General features: G+C 41.5%; 1 protein-coding gene across 1 annotated transcript in view; it reads right to left on the bottom strand.

The window, feature by feature from the left end:
- ANK3 (ankyrin 3) overlaps positions 1 to 26,058 on the bottom strand; it is a 207,430-nt gene that overhangs the window by 130,700 nt on the left and 50,672 nt on the right. The window contains exons 2-7 of the mRNA XM_026069950.1: positions 15,637 to 15,738; positions 15,066 to 15,164; positions 14,583 to 14,681; positions 8,739 to 8,837; positions 4,779 to 4,964; positions 2,885 to 2,983 (exon numbers count right to left, since the gene is read on the bottom strand). Coding sequence (XP_025925735.1) covers positions 2,885 to 2,983; positions 4,779 to 4,964; positions 8,739 to 8,837; positions 14,583 to 14,681; positions 15,066 to 15,164; positions 15,637 to 15,738 — 684 coding nt within the window. The remainder of the gene's footprint in view (positions 1 to 2,884; positions 2,984 to 4,778; positions 4,965 to 8,738; positions 8,838 to 14,582; positions 14,682 to 15,065; positions 15,165 to 15,636; positions 15,739 to 26,058) is intronic.

The raw sequence follows: 26,058 nt of genomic DNA, 5'->3' as shown, positions 1-26,058 counted from the left end.
GAGCTCTGCCTTCATCCTACACATCCCCTCATGTTACCTGCATCCCTCCCCACCTTCACTGCACAGATGGTGGGAGCTGGCTATTTATCCTTCCCTCCCATGCCTGCCTTCATGTTGCCCCCTCTGCCCAAGTGCCCTTTGCTGCCCTAGTCCTCTGCTTTTCTCCAAATCTCTCCAGAGAGAGAGATTTTTATCAATCCAGAATTGATACTTGCCTAAATAGTTTAAGATAAATTGAGAGGTAGACAAGTACTGTTGGTTCACGCTTATTTAACATGAATAAAGGAAAAAGGCTTGGTGGTTTTCAAATGCACAAAGTGCATTTGACACCCCCATCCTACAACTTGCTCTTTGTACCTCTGAAAACTACAGTACATACACACAGTATGATTTTATTTGGGCTTTATTACTTCTGTATCTTTGCTCTGTTGCTTGTCCTCCTAGACTGTCAACACCTCAGGTAAGGGATCTTCCTCTAGATGAGACACACAGCAAATCATGGATATTGTTTACATAAATTAAACAAAACAACAAGAAGTAATGAGGTGGCAGTGGGCAAGCAATACCTGTGGGTCATTCTTTAGTACCTGTTTTAGTACCTCTATCTGTTTTGCAGTCTGGGTACTCAAATATCAAGCAAGGGGTCTGCTACCTGGTGCTGACAACTAAGTTATGCTCAACTTACATTGGTGCTCCATTTGTCTACAAATTCACTGCTCTACCAGAATCTCTCTCATCTTTTTGTAAAGTACTTTCATTACCAGCAGCCTGATAAGCACTAAAAAACAAAATACTGCTCCATACTGTTGCTGTTTATGCTACAGTTTCTTTTGTCGCAGCTACTTTATCTAGATTTGCAACCGCCATACAGTAGAGATGTGTTCTGCAGATGTCCCTACCCAGCTATCATAAGCACAAATAAGCAGTTCAGTGCTCTGAGTCACAGCGTCAGCCCACTGCTCTCTCGGGCTGATGTCACTGCATCTGCACTTCTGAGCAGTCTCCCTTTCTCTGACAATGACAACTAACGGGGGGAGAACCTGGAATTTCCAAATCTTGAAGGGGAAGGGCAGATAACCTTATTACTTAGGATCTGCTCTCCATCGGTGCCCCTAATACAAAACAGAGTTGCTGAAGCCCAAGTTTTATTATTTTAATAAACCAAGCACAGGCTGATGATGTTTAGTGGCACTGCTACTAAATGCTACTAATTGCTACTGTAGTAGCATTGCTAATCCCTCATCTTGTTTCTGAGCGGGAAAGAGTTGACTCAAGACCCCATCATCTTCCTTGCTCCTGCCATTAGCGCCTATCAAATACTGAATATCAAAACTTATGAGAGTTTGAAATGTCTTAATGCTATAATTTGGTCAATTTAAGGCCTTGGGAATAAGAGGTCAACATTATCAGTGAAAGCCAAGTACACATAGTTAGAGGCTTCCCAGAAACCTTTAACTCCCAAATCTAATCTTAGCCTGTAAGCTTCATGTGGATCTAACCCTGGACCTCTCTCTAGTCAATAATTTAAAATACTTTTAGTGATAAATGCTCTTGTGATATGGAGAACATCACTTGTGGGCAATGTATGAGAGTTGATCCTCACCTTTGATACTCAACTGTCAGCTTGATCAACTACCTGCTAGTACTCTTCTCACCAGCATCAGTAGGTACTGGATCATGACTTATAACACTGTCTCTTAGCTTTGGGGATTTACTTTCATTAATAAAACACTGAATCATGCTGTGTTAAATTAATAGTTGCTAGCACCAATTCTTTCCATCTACACCCTTGCTTAAAATTTAAGAAAAAGATTCTGTCTCAAAACATTGATAGTGCTCTGTACAACGTCTTTATTCCTGGTCTACCGCATCCTCCAGCAACACACATTACTAAACACAGACAATCTCTAAGAACGAACTCTAAAGAATTGATGTGTTTTGGGGGTTGGGAGGAAGGGGGAGGTTGCCTTTTAACCGTGAAAAGTCCCAAAAGTTAAAAAAAAAAAAAAAGTAACTTCACTGCAAAACAAACACAAAATTATTTTATTTTTTGCAATGCTTATCATAAACACTTTGCTGCTTGAAAATTTATACTCCTTAACCATAGCAACATTAGTTTTTAGATATATATTGTCTAAAGTAAAAGGATATACTACAGTCTGCATTTTGTATGTGGCAAATATGGTAAGTAGTGGTACAGTGTTTTTACTTTTGTAAAAGTAATACAACAGATGATCAGAACCTCTGAAAAGCAGCCGCTGAATTACCTAGTTTAGTCCTCTCTAATCACAGATACCATACTACATAATTCCCTTCATAAATACCATCTTGAACACCCATTGGTTTCTGTTCTTTCTACATTAATTGAAAGGCTACTCCAGAACCTCACTACTTTAATATTAACATCTCTCAATTTCTAGTCAACATTTACTCATGTCTAGTTTATACCTATTTGCTCTTATGTCAACATTTTCTTTTAGTTTAAATGATTCTTCTTGCTCGCTGGTGTTTTTCTCCCTGTCCTCCCCTCCACCGGCTACCACATCTCCTCGCTGGCTTTGCTTGCTCCTGCCATACAGCAAAGCTACAGGTAGGGGCATTCGTCTCACTGAAGCCCAGCCTGCCTTTTGCAACCCGGGAGCTACAAAAACAGCAGCTCTTTTTGATTAAAACAAAAATGTTAATAGGGCCACAGCTTTGAGGAGGTTTGGGGGTTAGCGCTCAGGTTCAGTTCAGCAGCCCAAACACGCCCTTTGCACCTTATGACAGCGGAACCAGGCGGCCCCTCGGCCGGCAAGGGCAACGCACACTTCCACACCTTGTGGTAGAAGTGTTTCAAAGTGATGATTAAGCAAACTAAGCATAACTAAGATTTCATTCTTACCCTTGCAGTGAAGTCCACAGCAGCACCCCGATTTAACAGCAACGTAGCTACATTGATATTTCCATAGTGAGCAGCTATGTGGAGCGGAGTGAACCCACTCTGGAAAAAGAACAAAACAAAAACAAAACCAATAGATACTTATTTTTTTTAATATCTCCTTGGTACTCCAAAATTTGTATCACATCACTGTCAAAAGCTAGTAAGCAGAGTCTGCTGCAAGTCACCATTCCAATTCTGTACTAGTTTTTACTCACTGATACTTATTTATAGACTCTCTGAGTCTAAATAAAACTATACTGCTACGCAGGAGGAAAAAGAAATTAACGTAATTATTCTAGAAAATCAGAACTAGGATAAAACTTTCAATTATTCCAGAGAAACATCAGCAAAACATTTGAGTATTAAAAGCAATGGTTTGTCTTTTATAAGAAATTAATTTCTAACTAGAAATACCTATTTGTTTTCTATATTATGTCAGTCTTGCAACTTAAATCTCTTAGAGATTCTTTGCAGAAGTTCAGATACAAGTCACTTGATGATACTTGCTAACTGGATTTTATAAATTCAAAGTAGATGCAAATGAAAACAACATCAAAGACCATTTTAAATGATTAATATGGACTTTTTCCAAGGGTTAGTACCATAAAGATCAGTCTCCTACTGTGGGCAATCACACTGGGTTATGTTCAGACACCACAAGTTGTCAGCCTAATTAGAAGATGCCTTACTGATAACATCACTTCAGCAACTTATTTTCATATTTAAGTAGTTTTATTTCCTTTTAAAATAATGCTAAAACATGCAGCAATTCCATCAGTCCTGCAAAGTACAATACCTTATGGGAACTAGATGCATTTCTAAATTGTTAGCAAGCCATGCTAGCTGCCACTGCCTTGCTTTGGGAGTTTTGCGGATTTAAAACCACTCTCAGATCATTCTATTTGCTGACACCATCAACGTAAGTGTCATGCAGAAGCCTAAAAGATCAGTCCTGAATGCACACAACATGACAGGGTTGTCTGCAGCTCTTGACACATCTGATAAACATCCACAGCGTGAGAAGCCCTGAAAACTCCATCTTAGGTAATACAATGCTTTTGTGATGGCAATTAGTTCCAAAGAATGCTTACTCTTACTTTTAACCCCTGGTTTCAGCTGCAGAAAGCCCTGGTATCTAAACTACAGTCTTCTCTAGCACATGCTACTTCATTTAGTCTAAAGCAGGTATCTATCCTATAAAAGGCAATGCAGAAAGGAGGAAGAAGAAATGATGCAGCAGCACTAAGTCATGGAGGAGTGATGATGCATATATATATTTATATATACCTCTGTTGTTCTATTCACCATCATCTAGGTTAACACATTTGGAAGCAAAGAGGGGGAAAAAATGAACGGTTAGTTCACCACTGGTGATATGGATGCGAAAAGCTTCATGAATGCTACGTGGCACGGCAGCTCTGAGGACAGCACAACCAGCACAGAGAGGAAGCGCGACTGAATGGAAGCTGAATGATCGTGGCTTTCACATGTTAATTGTTACATGTTTATCAGAGTTCTTAAATTAACGAGATCACAAACAACTAATCAAATTACATCATTATATGATGTCTATAGCACACTACTGCAGTAGTGGCTTTCATTCCCAAGAGAATAATTTTAATAGTATCTTGGTTAATATTTTCCATTTGCAAGGTTTCTACAGGAGAAGTCAACCCTGATTTAAACAAAAAGCGGATGGGGAGAAAGAGGCAAAGGAAGAAACAAACAGAACTTTATTTTTAATCGCACAATGTAGAAAAAATTATATATAACTTTGCAGCAAAATACTTCATTGGATGTAACATGTGGTCAGCACCTAACACAGTACTGAGCCTTATTTCTTTTTACAACTGACCTTTGACTCCACGTCAGCATTGTGGTCGTTCTGCAGTAGCAGAGCCGCCGCCTTCGTGTCGTCCTTGCGAGCAGCAATGTGAAGAGCAGGAAGACGGACTTTTCCCTTTGTATCATTTTCAAGCAACAGTGAAACCACCTGGTCGTGCCCTTGCTGCAAGGCTACTGCCAAAGGCGTGAAACCATCCTGCAACACACAATGGGGACTCTCAGCAGACACGCCAAGATTGCCAGGGGGTGGAGAGGGGAAGGAAGAGATCACAGCAATAGTGACACTGCTAGCTCCAATTCAAAGCGTAAAATGGGGCAAATTCAAAGTACCTTGCAATGACACTGATATTGGAGTAAAGTGTTGATGAACTAGGCCCCAAACAACACATCTATCTGACACTTCAGACTTAAACATAAAAGCATAGAGCACAAACAAAATGGAATGAGACTTGAAAAAAAAAACCCAAGTGAAATGACTCACTGATTAACATTTACATATATATGTACTTATATAATAAAGCATACAAGCATACAGAGATGTAAAAAGTTGAAGTGATGTTAAAATACAAATGGCAGTGATGTCTCCATAGCAAATTGTCCTTTCCCTCACAACTAGAGGTGATAATCTATGCTTTTTATGGGAAAAGAAAAGCACAGATTCATGCTTCATCCCTATCCTCTGTTTTTTTATACGTGGATTGTAAACCTAATAAAATTCGCAAAGGAATTGCAAATTCTCCCAATACACCAATTGATTTACTATAACTATAAAGTGAACATTTCCATTTATGAAAATTAACATAGAACAATTAATAGACAATCCTCTCATCAAATCAAATGACTTTCTTTAAGACTAGTGAAGTAGCAACCAAAGAAATGCAGAATAAGAGACCTGAAATACAGAAGATAATGTTTAACAGATTTTAAAGTGGATTCAACACAGGAAAAGTACAGTCTAAGATGCTTTTATAAAATTATATTTTTTATGGATTTTTATAAAACTAAAGAATGTAGTAGCTGTCATCTAGATGCTGATACTTTCTAAACATCTAAGTGTTATTCCAATCCAGGAAAATATTCAGCTTTGCCCAAGATAATATTCATAAATCACTTAAAAATTACAAATACAAATTATTTTATTTGGGATATTTCACTATTACATTTGATTTTGATAAGTACGTCAAAAGTTTATATTTCTAAACTTCATTGCACTTTAGCAGATATTCTGTTAACAACTTTTGTCATGTACAAACGTACATGAAATTGTACGTTTCTAAAAGCGTGAAATAAATGCGTAGCAATGGGACAGAAGAAAGTAGATCCCTGCTACTCTGTCAGAAGTGTAGAGTTAAAAGTGTCACCTTTCTGACTTTTGGAATCTAAAGCAATGTTTTCAGTAAGGATTTTCTCTCTCTAGCTTTGCAAAACAAAGAGAGAAAGCCTCAACTTAAAGTTGAAACAGGAGGAGCTGCAAAATTGGGGGGGGGGGGGAATCACTCTGAAATTCCTTGGGTCCTAACAAGTCTTTCGCTTAAATGTGTATTTTTTCCTCATCCAGCCGCAGCCTGGGCCCTCGCCCCCGCGCTGGCGCGCTCCCACACGCCGCTGCACGGCCTCCCGCCCGGCCCAGGCGGCGGCAGCAGCAGCGGTGGGGAGAACCGCTGGGCAGCTTGCGAGCCCGAAAACCTCCCCCTGCATCCCCACAAGAGGGCTCTGGCAACACGGTGCCTGCAGAAATGGAGGCTCTTTGCGTGGCGAAACCCGAGCCCACGGCTCAGGGCTCGGCGACCCGGGGAGGTTTTCCTCCTTGCTCCTTCACGCGGTCAACAGCGGTGGCACAGGCAGCTACAGCCCAAAGGAAGGTGGTTTCGCTATCGACATCATCTTTCCTCATCGGGCTTTCTCTGCTGCAAGAAACGCTGATAATAATAACTGAAAATTCCTAAAAGCACCCTTTCCCCCTGCCCGAGGGAAAAGGGAGGGGACGGGCGGAAGCGCTGCATTCCCGCAGCACAGCAGCTGCCACCTCGGGCGCGCTGGGTTTCCTCCGGCCCCCGCGAGCTGCCCGTCCGTCCCGTGTGGAGAGCGTGGAGCCCCGGGCCTGGCCCGCGCGACCGGGACACGAGGCGGGACGGACGGGAACGCGTTCGCGCCGCTGGCTGCCTCGACGGGCCAGGCCGCAAAGAGCAACTGCGGGCGCGCGTCACCGTCTCGCTGGTTCTGTAGCTAGCAACTTCACCTCAAAACATAAAGCAACCCCCCCCCCCCCGAAATATAACCAAAACTAAAAACAACTTAAAGAAAACAGCTGGCACTATTTTTTCCCCCATTAAAACAGCTCTGTTAAAGGGTTTTGTTATTAAATATTTAGCTACACGGCCCTAGTTTAGTAACAAAGGCTTTTGCACTTACAGCGATAAAGATAAATTAGATTTATATTAAAACTCTGGCCAGGAGAAAATAAAAAAGCTCTCTCACTACCATCACAAACAAGTAAGGCAATAATGGCTAGGTTATTTTGTAGCCTGGTATCTTCCCAGGAATTCTCCATGGATAAAATTAGATTGCACCTTATCATCAGGCTGAGCTGGAGAAATGTTCAGCCTGAGCTGACATACCAAGCTTAGGGGAAAAACAACACAGAAGATAAAGAACAAAGTATCCACGCACAATTTTAGATACATCTAGTTTCAGAAAATGATACAATGACTAACATTTTCAAAAATCATAATCGAGTTGTAGGTCTCTGGGGGTCCCATGACTTCTTTGTTTCCAAGTTTTTATAAAGAAATAGAAATTAGCATTCTGAAAACCACAATTTTCAATTATTTTTTTACAGATTTAAAATATTTCATTTTGCTATTTCTTGACTTCATATATTTGTGCACTTCCAGAAAGCAGTTTCTGATGCACACCTCTAGTTATAACTAATTATTAGTGATTTTCAAAACATAATTTTGATCCATTTGTGGTGGTTCTTTTTTTTTTTTAATGATAGTGACTTCAGAAGAAACTAATAAAAATTCTGTACACGCATTATACAGTGAAACTACAATATATAGTGATGAGATAAACTAATTTCGCATTTCATATTTTGCAAGAAGTGGGACTTTCTGAAATAAGCATTATTTCCTTCATGGATTCAGTTCAGATGCATCAGCCAGAATTTAATGAAAGGTTACAGAGAGCAATTACTGAACTATATTTTTAGCCAAATCTTAGAATAAAGATAACTGAAAATTAATCAGATTGAAAACTTATCTCAATACAGTACATTTAAGAAAATCAACATGTCTGCTATTCTTATAACCTCTCCAAATGTTTTCCCTTTTCCTTCCAAGTTGCCTTATTTGGGTCAGAATTACTTCTTAGTGGCAAGGAATAAAAGTGCTCTTCTAGAAAGACCACAGAACGCCTTCAAGGATGGACCTTGCATTCTTCCCTCCACTTGAAATTATCACTGCAAGACCAGATGGGATAGCTGGGTACTACAGCGTGGGCATCAACATGGCAATAAATGCAGCTCAGAAAATGTTCCAAGCACTAAGTWAGCCTGGGGTTTCCCTGGATATCCCAGGGCTGGCTCCAAAGTAGATAAACAGTTACTCTTGCTTTATGGTTGTCCTCAGCATTACTCTACTCAGTAGTTTTAATGAAACCACAGAGAACTTTTATATCTTGCATGCAGCTCCCATGCTGAAGCACTTAATCGTAAATGGGAGTCTTTCAGGTTAAGAATACATCTATTTTTAGAACCGCTTTTAGTTAAAGTTCTTTTTATTTTAGAGGTGGCAAGAGATGGTTAAAACTGCTGAAAGCCAATAACTGTATTCATTAGCACGGTTTGCAGAGGGAATATTTTATTGGTCTGTAATTCTGTATTTAAAAGACTAGTTTGATAAAAGCTGTCAAGGATAACTGCTGAAGCACATTTTACTTTGTTCATACAGTGTAAAATTTGAATTTTTACCTCTGTAGCAAGGCTTTGACTGGCACCATTGTCAAGAAGAAACTTAACAACTTCCAGGTGGTTTTCTTGGGCTGCCATATACAACGGAGTGAAACCATTCTGAAATAGGAAAACAAAAGCGTAAACACCCCACAAACATTTATATATATATACACACATATACATGTACGTATACATATACACACACACTATATATATACACACACACATCCCAGAGATCTGCAGAAGTTAGGTAGATTAGGAGGAAACAAATAAACTGCCTGCTCATATGCCAGTTAATGGCAAGATCTCCAATGATTTAAGTGAAGACAGGAGAAGTGTTTGGGTACTGTAATACTATTAAAAAAAGAGTTGATGGAATCTTTCAGATGATTAGGTACAATTCCCCCAGCCAAGTAAGAATTCAAATGTGAACTCAGATTAAAAACTGGTCTGAAAAACACATCTGGTAGAGAGGAGTTATGATGCCTCATAAACTAGCTGCAGCAATGGACACGCAAAATTGGACAGGCAAATATATACAAGTCTCTAAGGAAAGCAAGGGCAATAGCTCTTCAGAATACTTTTCCAATTTTTTCCTCTTCTCTCCATTATTTTAATAGCTTTGACTTCTCTCCCACTCTTCCCTGCTACTTCTGCTTTTTGTCTCCTCAAAGAGCTGACACGGAGCATGGCCTGCTTGTGGTCACTTCGCTGTCTCATTACAGGCGCCAGGAGATCTCAGGATCACCTGTTCTCAGTGGCTTGAAACAGGTTTATCAGTGTTTCTGACCACATTAAAGCAATTCTCAAATTGTGCTCGAGTGAAGGATTTCAGTCAATGCCATACAAGTATTAGGGGCTGCAGAGCTTAACTCATTCTCTGGCAAGTGCGCTCCTTTTACAGTCAATGCTTTTGTCTTTGCCTTAACTGTACACAGCTCACCACCTTTCAGCGACTGAATCTCCTTTTGCTTTGGGCATTAACACTAAGGGGACGCACTTTTCCCTATCGATCTATGCATTTCAGAAATTCACAGCACTGATGAAATCACTCAGAAATCCAAAAACGGCAAAAGGAAGTCACAAAACCTGTCCTGGGTTCAAGACACCCCCACAGGGGTTTATAAAACTCGCTGATTTGCACTTGGCAGTTGCTTGGTTTTCACACAGCATTGCATGGCCCTCAGTGCAACAGAATCATTAACTAGTGAACAAGCAAACCTTATATTACAAATTAAAGCATCCATATACTATTGATAGAATAGTTCGGTAATGCTGAAACAACCAAGGCAGCATCAGCAATAAGATCAACAATCCCTCCTTCCTCTGACCTATGATGAGTATGTTCATCCTTTTCATACTCCAGCAATACCCTTTTTGTCCGACGTACCTCTGCTAGATTTGACCTGGTCCCTTTCCTTACGGTACCAGCATGGGCAATGACTCCACTAAACTTTTTGGGCAGGAGGTCACTGAGACTTCGGTGGGCTCTGTTGGGACCCTCTCCTTCTTTCCTCTCACTGCATTTCCGCAACTTCTGTAAAGCCAGGACTTGTCCTGGGCAGGGGCCATCCGGGACAGCACTCCAGCCAGAGCCAGCTGTGGCAGGAGCAGCAATCTCCCTCAGTAACCGCTCTAAGACCCCCCCAGATCTCATAACCCTGTCGCACCACACCTACCCGTGGGTTACTCGGGGGTGCTGGGAGGATGAGGGGGAAATGCGTGTGTGCAGTGGGGCGAGGAAGAGGCTTGAGCCAGACAGGGCTCTGGGGCTACCAGGGAAGGATCAGAGACACGCTGTGATCTAGTATCGCACAACAGCCACCTGCAGCACATGTGAAACGGGCGTGATGGATATGGTGGCACTGCCGTAGCACTGCTACCAGTGGTGCTGTCTGGTACCCATCCACTTCCAGCCATGACACCGTTGCAGACTGTCGTTAGCACTAGGGCAAGAGGGTTCAACTACCCTTCAGCACTGCCATTCAGCCAAAAACAGAATAAAGGTCTGCCTACATTTAAACCTGGTAAAGACTCCATCTCTGCCCTTTGTTTAACAGAGGCTCAAGCCATTCCTTATAGCCAGGCTCTTTGTTTATCCTGGGACCAAAAGTCTGTGTTTGGGAGACAGCTTCTCCCGTCTCCCTCCTCTTCAGTGATCTTAGGGACCCGTTTCCCCTGCAAACCTGCCTGAGACCACCAGATAGATCCCACCTCCCCAACCTACCTTTTGGGAAAATAGTTCAGCACTTACACTGCATCTTAGTGCTTCCTATTCAAACACTGAAGATTTCCTGTCACACAGCTAAGGCATGGAAAGGCTGAGTGTGTGTGATGTGAATAAAATGGAGAAAAACCCAGACAGCATATTTTAACACTGCTGGAGAAAGCACTTCTCCCTGACATCAAGGCTCTTTTGAGAGTGGAGGAAGCAGTCTGAAAGTCTTAAAGGCATCAGGTGGTCAAAAACAAGACAGAAGCTTGGTATTACTCTGGAGGTGATAAATGACCAAACACAGCTCCTGGGTTTGCCTCACCACCATATCAATTCTGTGATTCCAATGGAAAAAAAGTAGACCCAATTTTAGTAGCCTGCATTCCATAAACTCTTCATCCAACTCTCAAAAAGTCAATGCAATTACGAAGCAAACAAGTAGTCTAAAATATGAGGTAAGGGATAGTTAAAAATAGCAGGTAAAACAGAAGAGATATTTAAGCTGGCTTAAATAAAAGAGAAGTTCAGGAAGTGTTCCCATGTGATTGGATTTGGCCAAGCAAGTATCAGCACTGTCAGGGTTGCAAACATTGTCGGGACAAACATTTCTGCAGGAGAGGAGGAGGAGAGTTTGACCACATATTTGCATCAAAGAAAAGTCATTAACATTCTGGACTCTGCAGAGATGAAGGGAAACCACAGTCTAAGACCTATAGCAGTGAATTATGGCTGAGTTATACTAGCCATGGTAAAAACAGCTCAGACATCTGACTTTAACAGCAATGGGGCAGAGAGTTTCATGGCACACATCAGACACTGACCACAGAGGAGAACACAGGTGATCTGGGGTCAAGCATGCAGACTTGATGGACAGCAGAGAAATAGGAGGTCAGAAGGAAGGGCTGTTAGAAAGGAAATGAGGCGAATGGGATGTTTGGTCCAGGAGGAACTCTACCATCAACAAGACACAAAGCAGCTGTGAAACCACATGTTTACAAGGCTTGCACAATCTGCAAGGTCTGTTGCTGTTCCGGTAGTTTGATAATTTGGTCTCCATTCAGAAGAGCATCGCTACAAGCATAAAGCAGGCACTGAAGTCCCACCAGAGCCAAAGTCTAGAGTTAGCAATGTGTTAATGCACTCTCCAGAATCAAGGCCTGACAGTTTAGGTAAAGCTCTGCTTAATGAAAAACAAAGAACCCAGAAAGTGCTTGCTGAGGTACCTGATAGGTCACATCACAGATTATTATTTTAGTGAACAGCAGAGTCTGGCTTTTCCCCTGTCATCTCATGGCAATATCAATACCTATTTACTAACTCAGCTGGAAACTAAGCTTCACTTTTTAAGTTTTAAACATTCACATTTAAAAAGCAAGCAAGAAACATTTCCTAATTGTTAGTTTCAGAAAATAATTAATAGGCAAAATTTCTCAGAACCAAGTATTATTAGAACTTGGAGGCAGAGCAGAACCCTTTTTCCTATGTTTAAATTTATTGTAGGGTAGTCATCATCTTTACCCCCACACTTTGCTCTTTCTTCTCTCTTTAAAAGAAAAAAGAGAAAAAAGAAAGAAAAAAAAAGAGAGATGGAAATTGCTAAAGGACCACCAGCCTAATGAAAACATTTTGTCTTCCATGATAATAAACAGCCCGAGAACAGGCACAAAATTCAGACTCCTAGAGCTGACACTTTCAGCAGGGTACAGCTGTTACCCTCAAGGAAGAGAGGAAAAAGCCAACTCACAAAAAATAGGGTCAGCATCAAAATGAAAAACAAGCAGAAAAAAAAATCTTTGGGTGGTCTTTCTGTGAGCCTGCCAAATTCACAGAACATTATTCTAAGCTTTAAGAGGCTACGAGCGATGATCTGACTCACAGGCGAAGCTAGTCTAGAGGCGGCTCGGTAACAGGGAGCTCTGAGGCCCGCAGGGGCCGTGCCGAGGGACCCGAGTCCCACACGAGGTGTCTCACTCCCAGGTACTGGTAGGGAACGACCAATATAGAAGTCTCTCAAGCAAAGACTTCAGAGACATTCAAATGAAAAAAAAAAAAATTTCTCATCAGTTAGCAAAATTAGGGTAACATGTGGCAAAACCTAAGGATGTATGGACCATGCAGTTACAAAAGGTGTTTACAACTGCAGATTATTTTTAGTTTCAGGGCTGAATCCATGATCTGAAACACAATCAGAAAAGATTCTTTTATAGCTATCTTGCTTTCTTCAACAGGAAAATCACGGGAAATGTTTCTGCTTTCTTTTGCTTCCTAACAGTTGTACAAGATTTTACTTAAAACTGTTTTTCTGTTGTTGCTGTGCTCTTTAAATTCAAACTCTATGATGCCTTAAACCAAATCCTGTGGTACCTAGCTAGTATAAAAGAGTAAGAAAGTGGAACTGACCAGCCTATTTTCTTTATCCAGGTGAAGGAAATATGAATGAAACATGAAATATAAATCATAAAGAACTAATATTATTGAAATAGATTCAATTAAATAGTTTGTTCATATTATTTGAGAGACCATGAAAAAAACAGGTTTCTTTAAAATGTACATTTTTAATTCTCCCTTTTCAACAAGCATTGTCTATCATACCCACCTTTTGATAGCACAAAAGAATGGCAATACTGGGCCAGGTGAGAAGGCCATCTACTAACCTAATCCCCAATAAATGAGGGGAGAGTAGAGGAACAAGGCAGGCAAGCAGGGATACTTCCCATGGCACATCTGCACGGCTGCCAGCCATCTTGCCTTATGGATTTTTTGAGACAGTTTTTCTCTGCTTCATTTTGCTTCTTTGCATTTAACAGCAACACTGTTTTCCCTTGTATTTCAAATTTTCTGTAATTGGCTTACATGTTCATTCAAAGATCTTGACCAAACTTAAAAGCTCTGCACACTCCTGTAGTACCTCCTTATGCAAGGAGAGGGGAAGAACATTTAGCCTGAAACACGGCATCACTTTGAAACAGAATCTCTTCCATTTGAACAAGTTCTCTCCCACTCTCCTGTTTTATCGTTATCTCTTCTGCCTACGTAACAATTAGCAGTTAGTAGGACACTGCAGGGCAGATCTAAGGCTGAACCATAAATGCTTTGCTGGGCTCCCTGCTATGTAACCACTTTACTATCCTACAAACAGCCCTGATTGTGGCACTGCCACAGGTATCTGTGTGGCTCTTGTACAACTTAAAATAGAAATGTTATTTCTGTGCTCTTTCCTTTGATGAATGAGGTGGGCAACTCTCTGACCACCTGGCAAGGACCAGGGAGAGGGAACAGAAAGGGAGAAAAGCCAGAAAGACTTAAAGTCTTGATTTTCTTTTGACTTACAAGGGGGGAATGAACTCAGCACTAGACTCACTAAAATGCCTGGATCATTAATAAAACAGCAGCTGTGTGTTTAAACCTTGTCCTTGCACCTGTCCTCCATTACTTACACATGTGGAACAGCCAAAAAGGAATGGGTTTTGACTTTAGCAGGATCACATTCATCTTACTGATTCTAGCAAACCCTACTTTCCAGAGCCAGCACTAACACAATGAGATCTACCGCATGCACTTATTAATAATAYAGTATACAAAGGGAGAAAGATTTTAGTATGTCAGTAATATTTTTGATAGTCCCAAAGTGAGAAATACTACTTTACCTGAGACTGTGCATTGACATTGGCCCGATTTGTAACCAACACTTTGACTACTTCTGCTTGCCCAGCGAGGGATGCTATGTGCAATGCTGTGTTTCCTTTCTGAAATGAGAGATGGTGACATTTGAAAAGAGCGCAAAACTTGAACTTGAATACCTGACAATACTGTCAAGAGCATGGTTCACTTTAAAACATAGTATTTCTTGGGATGAAATACTCTTAGTGAATACTTTCAGTGGGTAGTTATTCTGGAAGACATGGACAGAAACCAAGACAGGAATCTACAATTTGTTGAGTAAATCTCACCACTAGTAACCTGTGACATTTACTATAATCTAAAAGGTTCCTAATAAACAATTCCTGAGACCACACCAACAGTGGAGAACACACAGTTACTGCTGCAGTGAAGTCTGCAATCAGTTGGCCGACACCTTGTGCCCACAGGATGGGTGTGAACAAGAGAAGAGTTAGACAGGCCTGGCTGACCTTTGTCGCTGCGTCCACATTGGCACCTCGCTGTATCAGTTCTGAGACAACTTCTACGTGCCCTTCTTTGGAAGCAAGATGGAGAGCATTCAACCCATTCTGATTAAAAAAAAAGAAGGAAACAAAAAAAAGAAATGTAATGGAAAAGACTGGCACAGGTTTTCCAGTGTAGCAAACACCACATCAGGAGATAAATGGTTATATCCCAGTGAGAGGATTTCTTTCAAAAAAATATTCTTATGTGAACTTCATAACAACCAAATTGTACTGAAAAAAGTATGAATTAAATCAGGATATAGTAGCTCTAGAGTCTTAAGCTCTGTGTGCTTATCCTATGCCCTGATGTAATATAAATGGAATGAAAGATAATATTAAACAGCACAATGTTCTCCAAGCAGAAGTGGAATGATGTCTTGGTAAGGGATAAAATACAAGTTTTAATTGGATAAGATAAGTAAACAAGGCTCATCAAAATATGAACTTAAGTTATTGCTGACATGCAGTGCAAATATATAGACAGATTTGAGAGAGGCACGTTTACACAGCAAATTTGATCAAAATATTCTTTAACCTGATTGCAAATGTTGATGTCCACTCCACTTTTTAAGTAGTCAAGAGCCTTTTCCAAGTTGCCAGCTCGAGCAGCTCTTAAGTAACTGGCATTTGCGTCAGACTAGAAGAGAAAAAAGATAAATCCCATTAGAAATTAAAGCACAGTATAGAAACATATTCCCTTGGCAAAGAAGTTACTAATGATACAACATATTGTACGTATGTTTAACTAGACATGAAAGGATCCCAAACTGCCTTATCAAATATGGGTCAAACCCTGCCCCCTCCTTGCTTATGCAAACTCCCTCTGGTATAAATAGGGCTGTCTGCCTGACTAGGCAGCACAAGATTTGACTTCATACAGAAATGTGAATTATGCAGCACTAACATGCAAGGCTAGTAGCCAGGGAAACATCTGGTACCCAGCATGCAAGACAAAAATGTTGAGACTCAGGGTAGGACTCCATGGAAACCATCCTGCTCTTTCAAAAAGTGCCACATCATCTTTAACATCCAAGCTGAACAAACTCGACGAGTAGTGTAAAATCTCACATGACAGATTTAAAAAGCCAAAATATACAGTGTTGAAGGACCGGACTACCTAAATTAAAAACATGGCTCCAGGCAGTTAAGGCATTGAACAGTCTATGAGTTGATTACATTTTATTTCCTCCATCCTCACTCACTTTATGGCACATTTATTTACAATATTTGTCTACATTTCAGCAAAGTTACCAAAAATCCCTAGGAACAGTGTCATTATCTTTCCTGCATTTTTATTTTTTCAGACCTCTCTTTAAAGATTACAAACGATTAAAGATGGCAAACTTGCTTTGTGATCACTGTAGCTTGAATGTAAGGATGGCGGAAAGGACTATTAAGCCATGAAGGAGATCACTGGAAGTAATTCCCATGCCCGGAGGGTTTTAACAACAGGTTACGCAAATATCCACCAAGGATGGTTTAGATAATGTTGATGCTGCCTGGAGCAAGCGGAATGAACTGGGTTAGCTTTCAAGAGGGAAAAATCACAGATTCTGTGTTTTTGTCTGTCCCAGGGCTTCCTCTGAGATCGTAGGCAGTCAATACATCTTTCTGTGCCCTCTTCTCCACTGGCATAACAAAAATTGTCATGGTTTCTCTCAGTATCATTTCATCACAGGGTTAAATCACTACTATTTTAAGTACTTTAAGATCCTTCAGGGTTCTAAAAAAGTACAGTTATCATCTTTAGAGAAAAAATTAAAGGAAGTAACTGATAAGAGAAATATAAAACATTCTGGCACCAATGCTCAGTTAATTATCCAGTGCTTAACACATTTTTTCATTCCCAGTTTTCTGGATTTGCTGTGGACTTGTTTCCTCTCTGGTCACTACAGCTGCTGCAAACTGCCTGTTCCATTTCAGCACTGCCTTCAAAGCCCACCTGAAGTAACCTGGATGTGCAGGATGAAGCAAACTTGGGCTTAACGACAGCAAAATGCTAAGTTGCATGAAGTCTATATTCCTCTTTGTATCAGCACATACTACAAGGATATTTTACTAGCACTTTCAGTACAACAAGCTCTCTCTTCCAAGGAGAGAAGCATTGTTTTATGGACTCTTCATTTTCTTCYGAGTTTTGTGCACATGGCATTACACTTTGTGATGGTAAATTACTAGCGTACCACCTTCCCAGCTCTTAATCATTATTTTCCAAGCATGCCATGCTGTTCATTACTAACCAGCTTCCCTAATGTGCTTCCAACAAAACAGCCCCCAAAATACCACTGCTTAATTAGGCTCTATCAAAAGCAAGGTGCTGCTATAAACCACACGGCTGGAACTGCACAGGCTATGGGGGCAAACAGCTGCCTTGAGAGATGCAGTAAAACAGTCTCCCTTGGAAGCTCACCTGAACTGTGCAACGCAGATGATTACGGGAGAGAGGTCATTTTCTCAGTGCTTAGCAACAGCAGCCACTGGGGTAAAAAGCAGGTCAGCGTTTTATCAGCATTACCAAAGGTATGAGGGAGGACTTAATAGCCCGGGAGCCTCCTCTGCCCCGGTGCAACAGCACGCCTGTTTGGCACAGTCAGCAGGTGGGTGCTAATGAACATCAGCTGCTTACGGCTGCTGCTGGGTGGGGAAGGGATGCACCAGGGAARCTTGCAACAGAAAATCACTTCCAGCCAGTCGCATTAATTCACGCCAGACAGGAAACACTGCTATTGCTCAGAAACATCTGAACCTCTCTGTGTGCTCAAGCAAAACGGAGCATATAAACAAATGAAGAAGGAATGATGAACAGCTGACATTTGCATTAATAGCAGTCTGCTGCTACACTGTATGGGAAGAGCAATGCCTGCGCCTTTCAGGGCTACTCTTGGAAGTGCCTGCTCTCTAAAGGGAGGAAAGGGGAAGGTTAGGTCACGCTCCCAGGGTGGGTATATCCAAAATGTTTCAAATCAAGCCAGCTCAGGTGCTGCCAAGTGGTGCACAAACTACTCCCCAAATGCCGTAAGCACGCAGAATGCCCTCCTTCACCAGGTGCCAGCTAAAACCCGCTTGCTTTGCTGAAGCTGTTGTGAGGCGCCCCTGACGGCAGCAGCCAGGCTCCCGTGCCGGCAGCAGTGTCGGCCAGGCCCCGCGCCATGCTCCCCCGCGAGCCCAGCAAACGGGGCGCTCCAAAAAGCCGTACCGATGCGCGCAGGCGCTGGAAGGAGCAGGGCTCGGGCGGACGGCTGCAGAGGCCATTCCGGCCTCTCGGAGCGCAGCCCACCACCTTCCAGTCTCCTTGCGACTAAGGCATCATCTCAGATTTACACAGACCCAGAAGCGCTGAGAAGCTTTTTCCGTCTTGCAAAATGACCTGAATACCTTCTTTTAAAGGCCCTCCCTTTCCAAAAAAGGGAATGATCAGTGAACATTTACCCAAATTTTACAACAGCTAAGTAGAGGGGTCAGTAATCTCCTTTCCAAGGTAAAATAAACACAAACAACTTTAATAAGAAAGCACATATTTTTTGGCAACTTTGTAACCCAGAGCCGATGCAGACGACTCCAGAGCACCTGGAGCAATCTCTTGAAGACATCGGAGTATTTTTGCATTCCAGAATCACAGGCAACAATCACTTCCCGTTCCAACAAGGAGTGAAAAGTCAGAAGATAAAATTCCTTTTAAATATGGGTTTCCCCCCAGTGCTCTCCTACATTGTGTTTTGCCCCGAGTGCAATACCACTGTAAGACAGTTTTAACTCCCATTCTGCCCCAAATTTGGGGCCTTCCAAGTGGTATCTGCTGTTACCTGTAAGACAGGAGACACACATTTTACAGTTCACAGTCATTTCCCATTAATACATCCCATTATTATTTCAACCAAACGTATTGAATTCCCCAATACAGCCATCTTCAGAAAACAGTTTAAAACAAAACACACCTGAGGCAGCGCACACTAAACCAGTGATGCCAGACCTCCTGCTCAGCGTGGAAGCCAGCTCAAACCCAGCGCGCTCCATCCTCCCCCAGACCCTGAGTACAGAAACGTACCCCGCGGAACATCACTGAGGCCACTATATGCGATCTTTGGTTGTCTAAGCAATGTTTGTTTATTATAGCTCAACAGAAGTCTTCCATCTCCATTTCTTCTCCAATGAAAAAAGCATTTTACACAAAGTCTATTTCTAATTATACCTTAATAACGATGTTTTTATTTTGCTCTGGGGCACTAAGAAATCCATATCCTACTGTTTTCTGAGTCATCCTGAGCTGAATTATTTGATTCTGTTAAACAAAATGGTACTACCGCATTTTGACCTTGAGCGCGTGGTTGGTTTGCAGGGCTGTTACGTGCAGGTCAGGCGCCTCACGTCCCCACTCTGCCCCTGCGGCTGCACAACTCACACGGCATCGGGAGCGTTGAGCAGAGGGAGGCCGCGGCGAACCGGGGGTGAAGTGTGCTGAGACCGTTCAACGGCGAAATCCAGCTGACCGAGGTGAACAAGGGTACGAGACACCTGAACTACCATTTTCATGACTCTCAGATCAATGCTGCACCCAGCCAGCACAAAACCCTTTCTAAAACTGATCAACAATACCAATCCAAAATCATTTCATGTTTTTGAATATAGGATTTTCTCAACTTTACATTTCTATTTTAAGCCTAAATTCAAGATAATCTTTCATATTTTTTGTTTTTTAAACACCAAAATAGAGTGGAAAAATGTCATTTCCAATCCACATCACCTCATTTAAAACAAAGACTGTAGGCATCCATGGTATAGCCTGCCATTGCCCCTGTACCGCACGGACAGATACAGCTTCTAAGAGCTGCAGCTTGGATCACTGAAGGATTTAAAAGATCAAACAAGCATAACAATAACATTAATTATTTATCTGCATTGCTACCATGCTTACGAGCCCATGTCAAAGACAGATCAAGGCACTGTTACATTAAAGTCATTAAAAAACACAATAGGGAAAAAATAGATTTCAGTTAGAAATTCCCAATGGATCTCAGAATATCCATGCAGGTGACTGTTCCCTCAGTGGGTATCTATTCTTAATATACACACTTCCACACTAGCTGGCAACTGAAAGTTAAGCCCCAAAGAGACAGCATGTTCACAGGATATTTCCTTAATAGATTGAAAAAAACAAACAAAAAACCCCCCAACACTTCAATCTTTATTATTTAAACCTCAATACTCCTGAGAGGCACTCTGCATGCTAGCAACCTCTGCAGATCTGGTTTGTTTGGGGGTTTTTTTTGTAATCAATTCCAACATGAAACGAAGATGAAAACTGGTTTTTGATTTTCCACCATCTTGACAGATGTCAGGAGAACAACAGGCATGGGACACACATCAAAACACCCTGCACCTTAGATGTTCTTGCAGCCAGCCACAACCTGCAGCCCTCGTGACTGTGCGCTTGCCCAGGATCCCTGCTTTCAGCCTTGCACAGCTCCTTACTGCATCCCCTGCGGACTGACACCTTTTGAATCTCTACAAACACATTCAAATGATAATGAAAATTCTTAGCAGTGTTTTAATTCTGGGAGAGACAGACCTCAGATCCTGTGCATGGTGTTTAGCTCTGGAATGGCTATTCAGACAATATTGCATAAATAGTGGATTTATGAGAGTATCRGTATTGATGTATGTGTAATAACAAGCTTTTCCTTCACAGATGACAAGGCTTTGTTGTTTTATTCCACTGTATTTCTTGAAAAGGAGACTATTTCTAGTTTTAATAAATGCATAAGTGCAGATGACTGGCTAATGAACAGTTTTTTATGTAACTTTTTTTTTTTTTTTTCCCAATTTTGTGCATTCCTCTTCCGTGTAGTATGCTATAAGAATTCAACTCGAATGCAAAGCAGGCTGACCAGCTCTGCGCCCGTGGGCCGCCTGCAGCCCTGAACAGGTTGTCCAGCCTGGAGCTCCTTTGAACAGCCTCCACCCCGGGGACCCAGCTGGGAGGGCTGCAGGGCTGGAGCAGGAGCACTCTGCTCCCCCAGGCGTCTGTACCCCGGGCTCCTCCAGGCCCCTCCTGCCCCGTGGCGGACGGCATGGCCTGCGACGTGCAGGGCTAAGGCCCGTACGCCACATTTTGAGGAGAAGCCACGACAGTTAAAACCATGTTTATTATAGGAAAGACTAACTTCTAAGTCACTTGGATATTATCTTAAGCTTCCATTTTAAAACAGGAAAAAGCTGATGCTGACTCACACTAGCAAATACATATTCAGGACCTTTTCCTCCAAGTGAAGAAAGAGACTATTTAGTGTGAGTAAAGACAGAAAAATTATTAGTAAGTGTTGCAGTGTCTGTCAGCTCAGGCGCTAGCCTGGCTTTCACATGGGACTAGAGAGGATCCTTCCAGAAAACTGAGAGCATATTTATTATTTACTGAGCCCTCAAAGTGCAAAACCATTATTTTCCACATGCGCAGGCACCCTCCCATACTGACAGTATTTTTGTTATGCGCGTCTCTCTCTCTCTCTCTCTCCTTTGTGTTCTGCTTACAGTGGTTTCTTTTTCAGTTAAAAATCCAGTCTTTTTTTCACGTTGAGAGCAGGGTTTTGTTTTTCGCTCCATCTTTAACAGTAGCTGTTGTGAAGGGAAACCCCCAGCAGGTTCCCATTGTGCTGGAGCAGGATGCGTCCTGGCTCGAGTCCCAGCGGAAAGATGCTAACCATGCCTAACGTTGGTTGGGCGGAGGCAATGACCTCATTTTAAGGGATGAACTTACATTACTTCCATTTGGGAACGTGTTTAACAAAGCTAGTTTTACAGCAGCATGAGATGATCTGAGAAAACCAACGATAACATTTTTGCTTGTTTTGATAAGGGAGAAACACTGCAACTGAGAGCAGTTTTCTTAGCAGCAGGCCCAGTTCTGACAGGTACCAAGTCCTACACTGGAAATTGGGGGTCTTCAGCATTTCCTAAATTTTGTTCCTGGGTTAATTTTGAATTTTCCTCCAAACAATTGTTGCCCTCATTTGCTAACTGATGACATTTATTTCAATTTAATTATACAGGCCAGTCAACAGCGATGTCTAAACCATGTGAAATAACTGATCTTCCTGGGGAGACCCTTCATCCCCCTTCTCCAAGCAGGTGCATCCTTCATGCCCTTTTCACTACCTCGTAAGTATAGCTGTATTACAGAATTTCACTTGTATCTTTTCAATTAGACAGCGGGCTGGTTGCACTAAATGGGAAGATGATCTTTTCTCCGTGCAAATGACTGCGGCTGTCCTCATGCTTTACATACCAGACTATCGTATGTGTTTTTTCTGATAAGAATGTGACAGCCTGGGGCCAACTGCTATCTGCAGTTCTGCTGTTAATTATCCTTCAGAGAAATGCTTTGGGGATCACAACCGTAAACACAGCCACAGGGCAGCAAGCAGAGCTCCATTCCTGCTGCCTGACAACTTGAAGGATAAATCCTTTGGCTAGGGAAGTCAACTGTTTTGAATATGACTGCAGCATGAGAACTGATTTAATTATAGGCCAAAAATTAAAAAAAAATCCCTCTAATTGTTTGTCCTATTACGCAACTTAATCATCACCTTCCGTCATGTATTGTACATGATAAAGCAGTCAAGATATTAACTGGCCCTGTTCAAACTATGTAACCACGCTCAGTTTTCCACAAGTTAATAAATACACTGGTTTCAGACTGGGTGAACCCCCACTACCTGGTCACAGCAAGGGAGACTAAAACCCCTTATATTAGTGCAACGATTGCATCTGAAACTATAATCAGCTGTACCTTCAAGAGCAGAGGCTCTCCTCCTGTGCAGCAGTCAACTGGAGCATGCAATCATGCAGTTAAGCAGTCTAAAAGCTGTATTTTAGATTCAGCTCCGTCTTTCTAGAAATCCTACTAAAACAGCACCTTGACCAAAACAGGAAAACATCCAAGCAAATAAAGAAATCTCTTTCCTTGTTGGACCACATGACTACATAAGTCTCCGACATGCAGATTTAGTATATATCATTTTCAATATTGCTTGCAACACTCTACCTGTTAGTCTGTCTCAGCCAAATACTGACTCTGCTACTCACTGTTATTGCTGAAATTAAGGCAACTGTATTTGAGCACTAGATTTCTGAAAAGGACCCAGAGATGGCAAGGTTGATAAACACAAGAACGTCTCAAAATTTCCAATACAAGAGCTATTTATTATTCCTTTTAACAGCGTTAAGAAGTCTATAGTGAGTTGTTTGCTTGTTATAACACACAGTAATCTGCTATGAAGCTATGATGCAGCTTTCCTGCTGTTTAAGGTGCTCAGACTTTACAAAAGCAGCCTTCTTAGAGACAGTATAAATCTAGTCAGCCCTGCGTCTCTTTAAATGCCTGAATGACTGATTCCTAAGAAAATTCAAAGACAGGATGGAAATGAAAAGCAGCCGTTATTCTTTTGCTTTTGTACAAAGGACATGTGATTTCCAAGGCACAAAAGACAGAATTAGACACCCAGTTCTAAGTGGGAGACCTTTCCCTAACGTCCACATGTTACGTGGATGTTATATTCAACATGTTACACATCGAAATCCCCCCCCAAGCTATCATCTCAATGTTCTTCACTTGTCACTACAGATGCTAAAGGATATCAAGAACGAACACAGAACGGATTAGCTAGAGTTCCAACAAAACTAACATCTGGCAGCCCAATAGCAAATACCCAAACTGGCATCAAACCAATCTCACAGGGACAACATTCAAGCAGCAGGTGAGGGTCTCCTTAACTTGGAATATGCTTTGCAGGTTGCACAGATGAGGTTTGGAAACACATAAGTTTGATGGGTCAGCTTCACCTAAACAAGTTATGGAAACATTTACTAGTATGAATGTGTTAAATTAGTAAGACCAAAAGCAAGAGCCTTATTTTCCAGGACTACAAATCGATGTACATCTGCTCAACATATACTACCCAACTTTCTGAGCATGTTTGAACAGTAAACGGGGAAAACTATTTTCTTTTAATGAGGAAATACAGTTACTTTAATGATGAACTTGGCCTATATTTCACATTTACAGGCTATCAGAGTGCCCTGTGTGAAAAGACACATTTGAATAACATGGTAAATTTGGACACACTTTATTCAAGACCATAGAACCAATGATCTAGAGCCAGATTCCTCCAGGAGTACAGGGTGACTAATCAGCCGGAGAAGCAGACCCTTTGCGACCAGCTCACATGTGTAACCTATGAAAAGGATCTGATAGGCTCGAGGGCAGCAGATCTGAGCATCTAAAATTCAAGATGCAGATTCCCCATTCTGACAGCCTCAACTTGTGGAAGTTTATTTCCAACTCTGGGAAGAAACTCCTGAGTCTGTAATGACTCATCTCTCACTCTCTAAAGTTTTCCCATCACACACTCACAAGTATAAAGTAAATCACTGGCTTTCATAACTGCTACCACAGTCCCAGAGAGCTAGAGAAGGACTGGATGTGCTTAGAGGGTTTCTTCTTAAGTTTATGTACACCTCCAAGATAATAACTCTCATGGGTCAAGCTAGATGAGATGCCATTGATCTACTCCTGTTATTTTTCTCTCAGAAACCGAGTACCCAGTGAGCATGGAGATAAATTCAGTGCATCCCAGGCTCATATTTAAAGCCATTTCCATGTCAAGGTCCTATTCTTCAGATCACTGAACGAAGACATGGATTATGGCATTCAGTTCACTGCCTGCTCTCTGTTTGCATCTGATTTTAGAATTAACATCTGGAAAGGAGAAGAAAAAATTCAGCAAACCTCCTCAAATGGTTTTTTAAACTGTACTTATTTGTCTATAATTTCAGATACATCGTCTCTGAAGTTAATCGGAAAACAGTAGTATGAACCTAAATCAGATAATATTGCTGATTTTAGAGAGCAAGATTTTATATACTCAAAATAAGCTCTTTGCAAAAAAAATTATGTAAATACACTCCAATTGGATGTAATAAGGTGGAAGTTAGTGGTAATAAGGTGGAACTGTCTGCATGTCAGTGCAAGCATAATGCATATAAATAGTCCCTAAACATATTATAGTAAAAAAGCTATATAAACTATAGACCAGCTACATAACCTCCTATAGGACTAGACAAACTATTATGAACTTTCAGTAAGAGAAGTTAGATATGAAGTGAAAAGTTAACTGCTATGTTTCTACCTTTCTATTTTATGCCTGCTTTTGAATGTACCCATCTAATTCTTCAACACAAAATAAGTCTGACTGAACTTTTGAGGGAATTTAACTAGAAAGATCATTTGAGGATAACTGGCCAAGCCATTTCTGAGGTGGAAATACTACACACACACACACACCAATTTATTCTACATGTATTACAAATCCTGCTTGTAATTAGAGTTTATGCTTTTGTGGACTTGAGAGGCTACTTTATTTTAGAAGCTTTTGATACTCTGTTCAGGATCCTTACAGCACTTGCACACCTGTATTGGTTTGTAATTGCCAATTTTACAGGTTTCCTAACAGGGATTACAACCTCCTGCAGATTCAAAGAACCTCTTCCAGCACACCCACCTGAATACCTTGTTAGAGAGTCTCTGGCTGGGAAACCCATAAGGCTTATGTGTCAGATACAGGATCTGAAGGGTCAGGGGAAATTATCTAAAGAGCCCCGAGGTACTGAGAGGACTTCAGGGGCAAGATTTGCACCACAGCACATAAACCTGGCAAGAGTCGATTCCGCAGAGGTGGTTTAGAGGTGTCACATGAGCTTTATGGTAGCAGTTTACCTTAAGGAGCAGAAGGGGTAAAATTTACCGAACGCCCTGTCCTGACACCTCTGTGTACCTCTGCTGTGAAATACATCTGCCCTGGTAGGATGAGAAAGAATCAATGGAGCCAGGAAACCCAAGAACTGAAGCACCTCCCTGGAGCCAAAGACTGGCTGGGGTAGTTCTGGTTGTTGAGGAGGAGAAAAA

This window comes from Apteryx rowi, unplaced genomic scaffold (assembly GCF_003343035.1).
Source record: "Apteryx rowi isolate R43461 unplaced genomic scaffold, aptRow1 scaffold_30, whole genome shotgun sequence".
NCBI lineage: Eukaryota > Metazoa > Chordata > Aves > Apterygiformes > Apterygidae > Apteryx > Apteryx rowi.
This window is presented reverse-complemented; position numbering and strand designations above follow the sequence as displayed.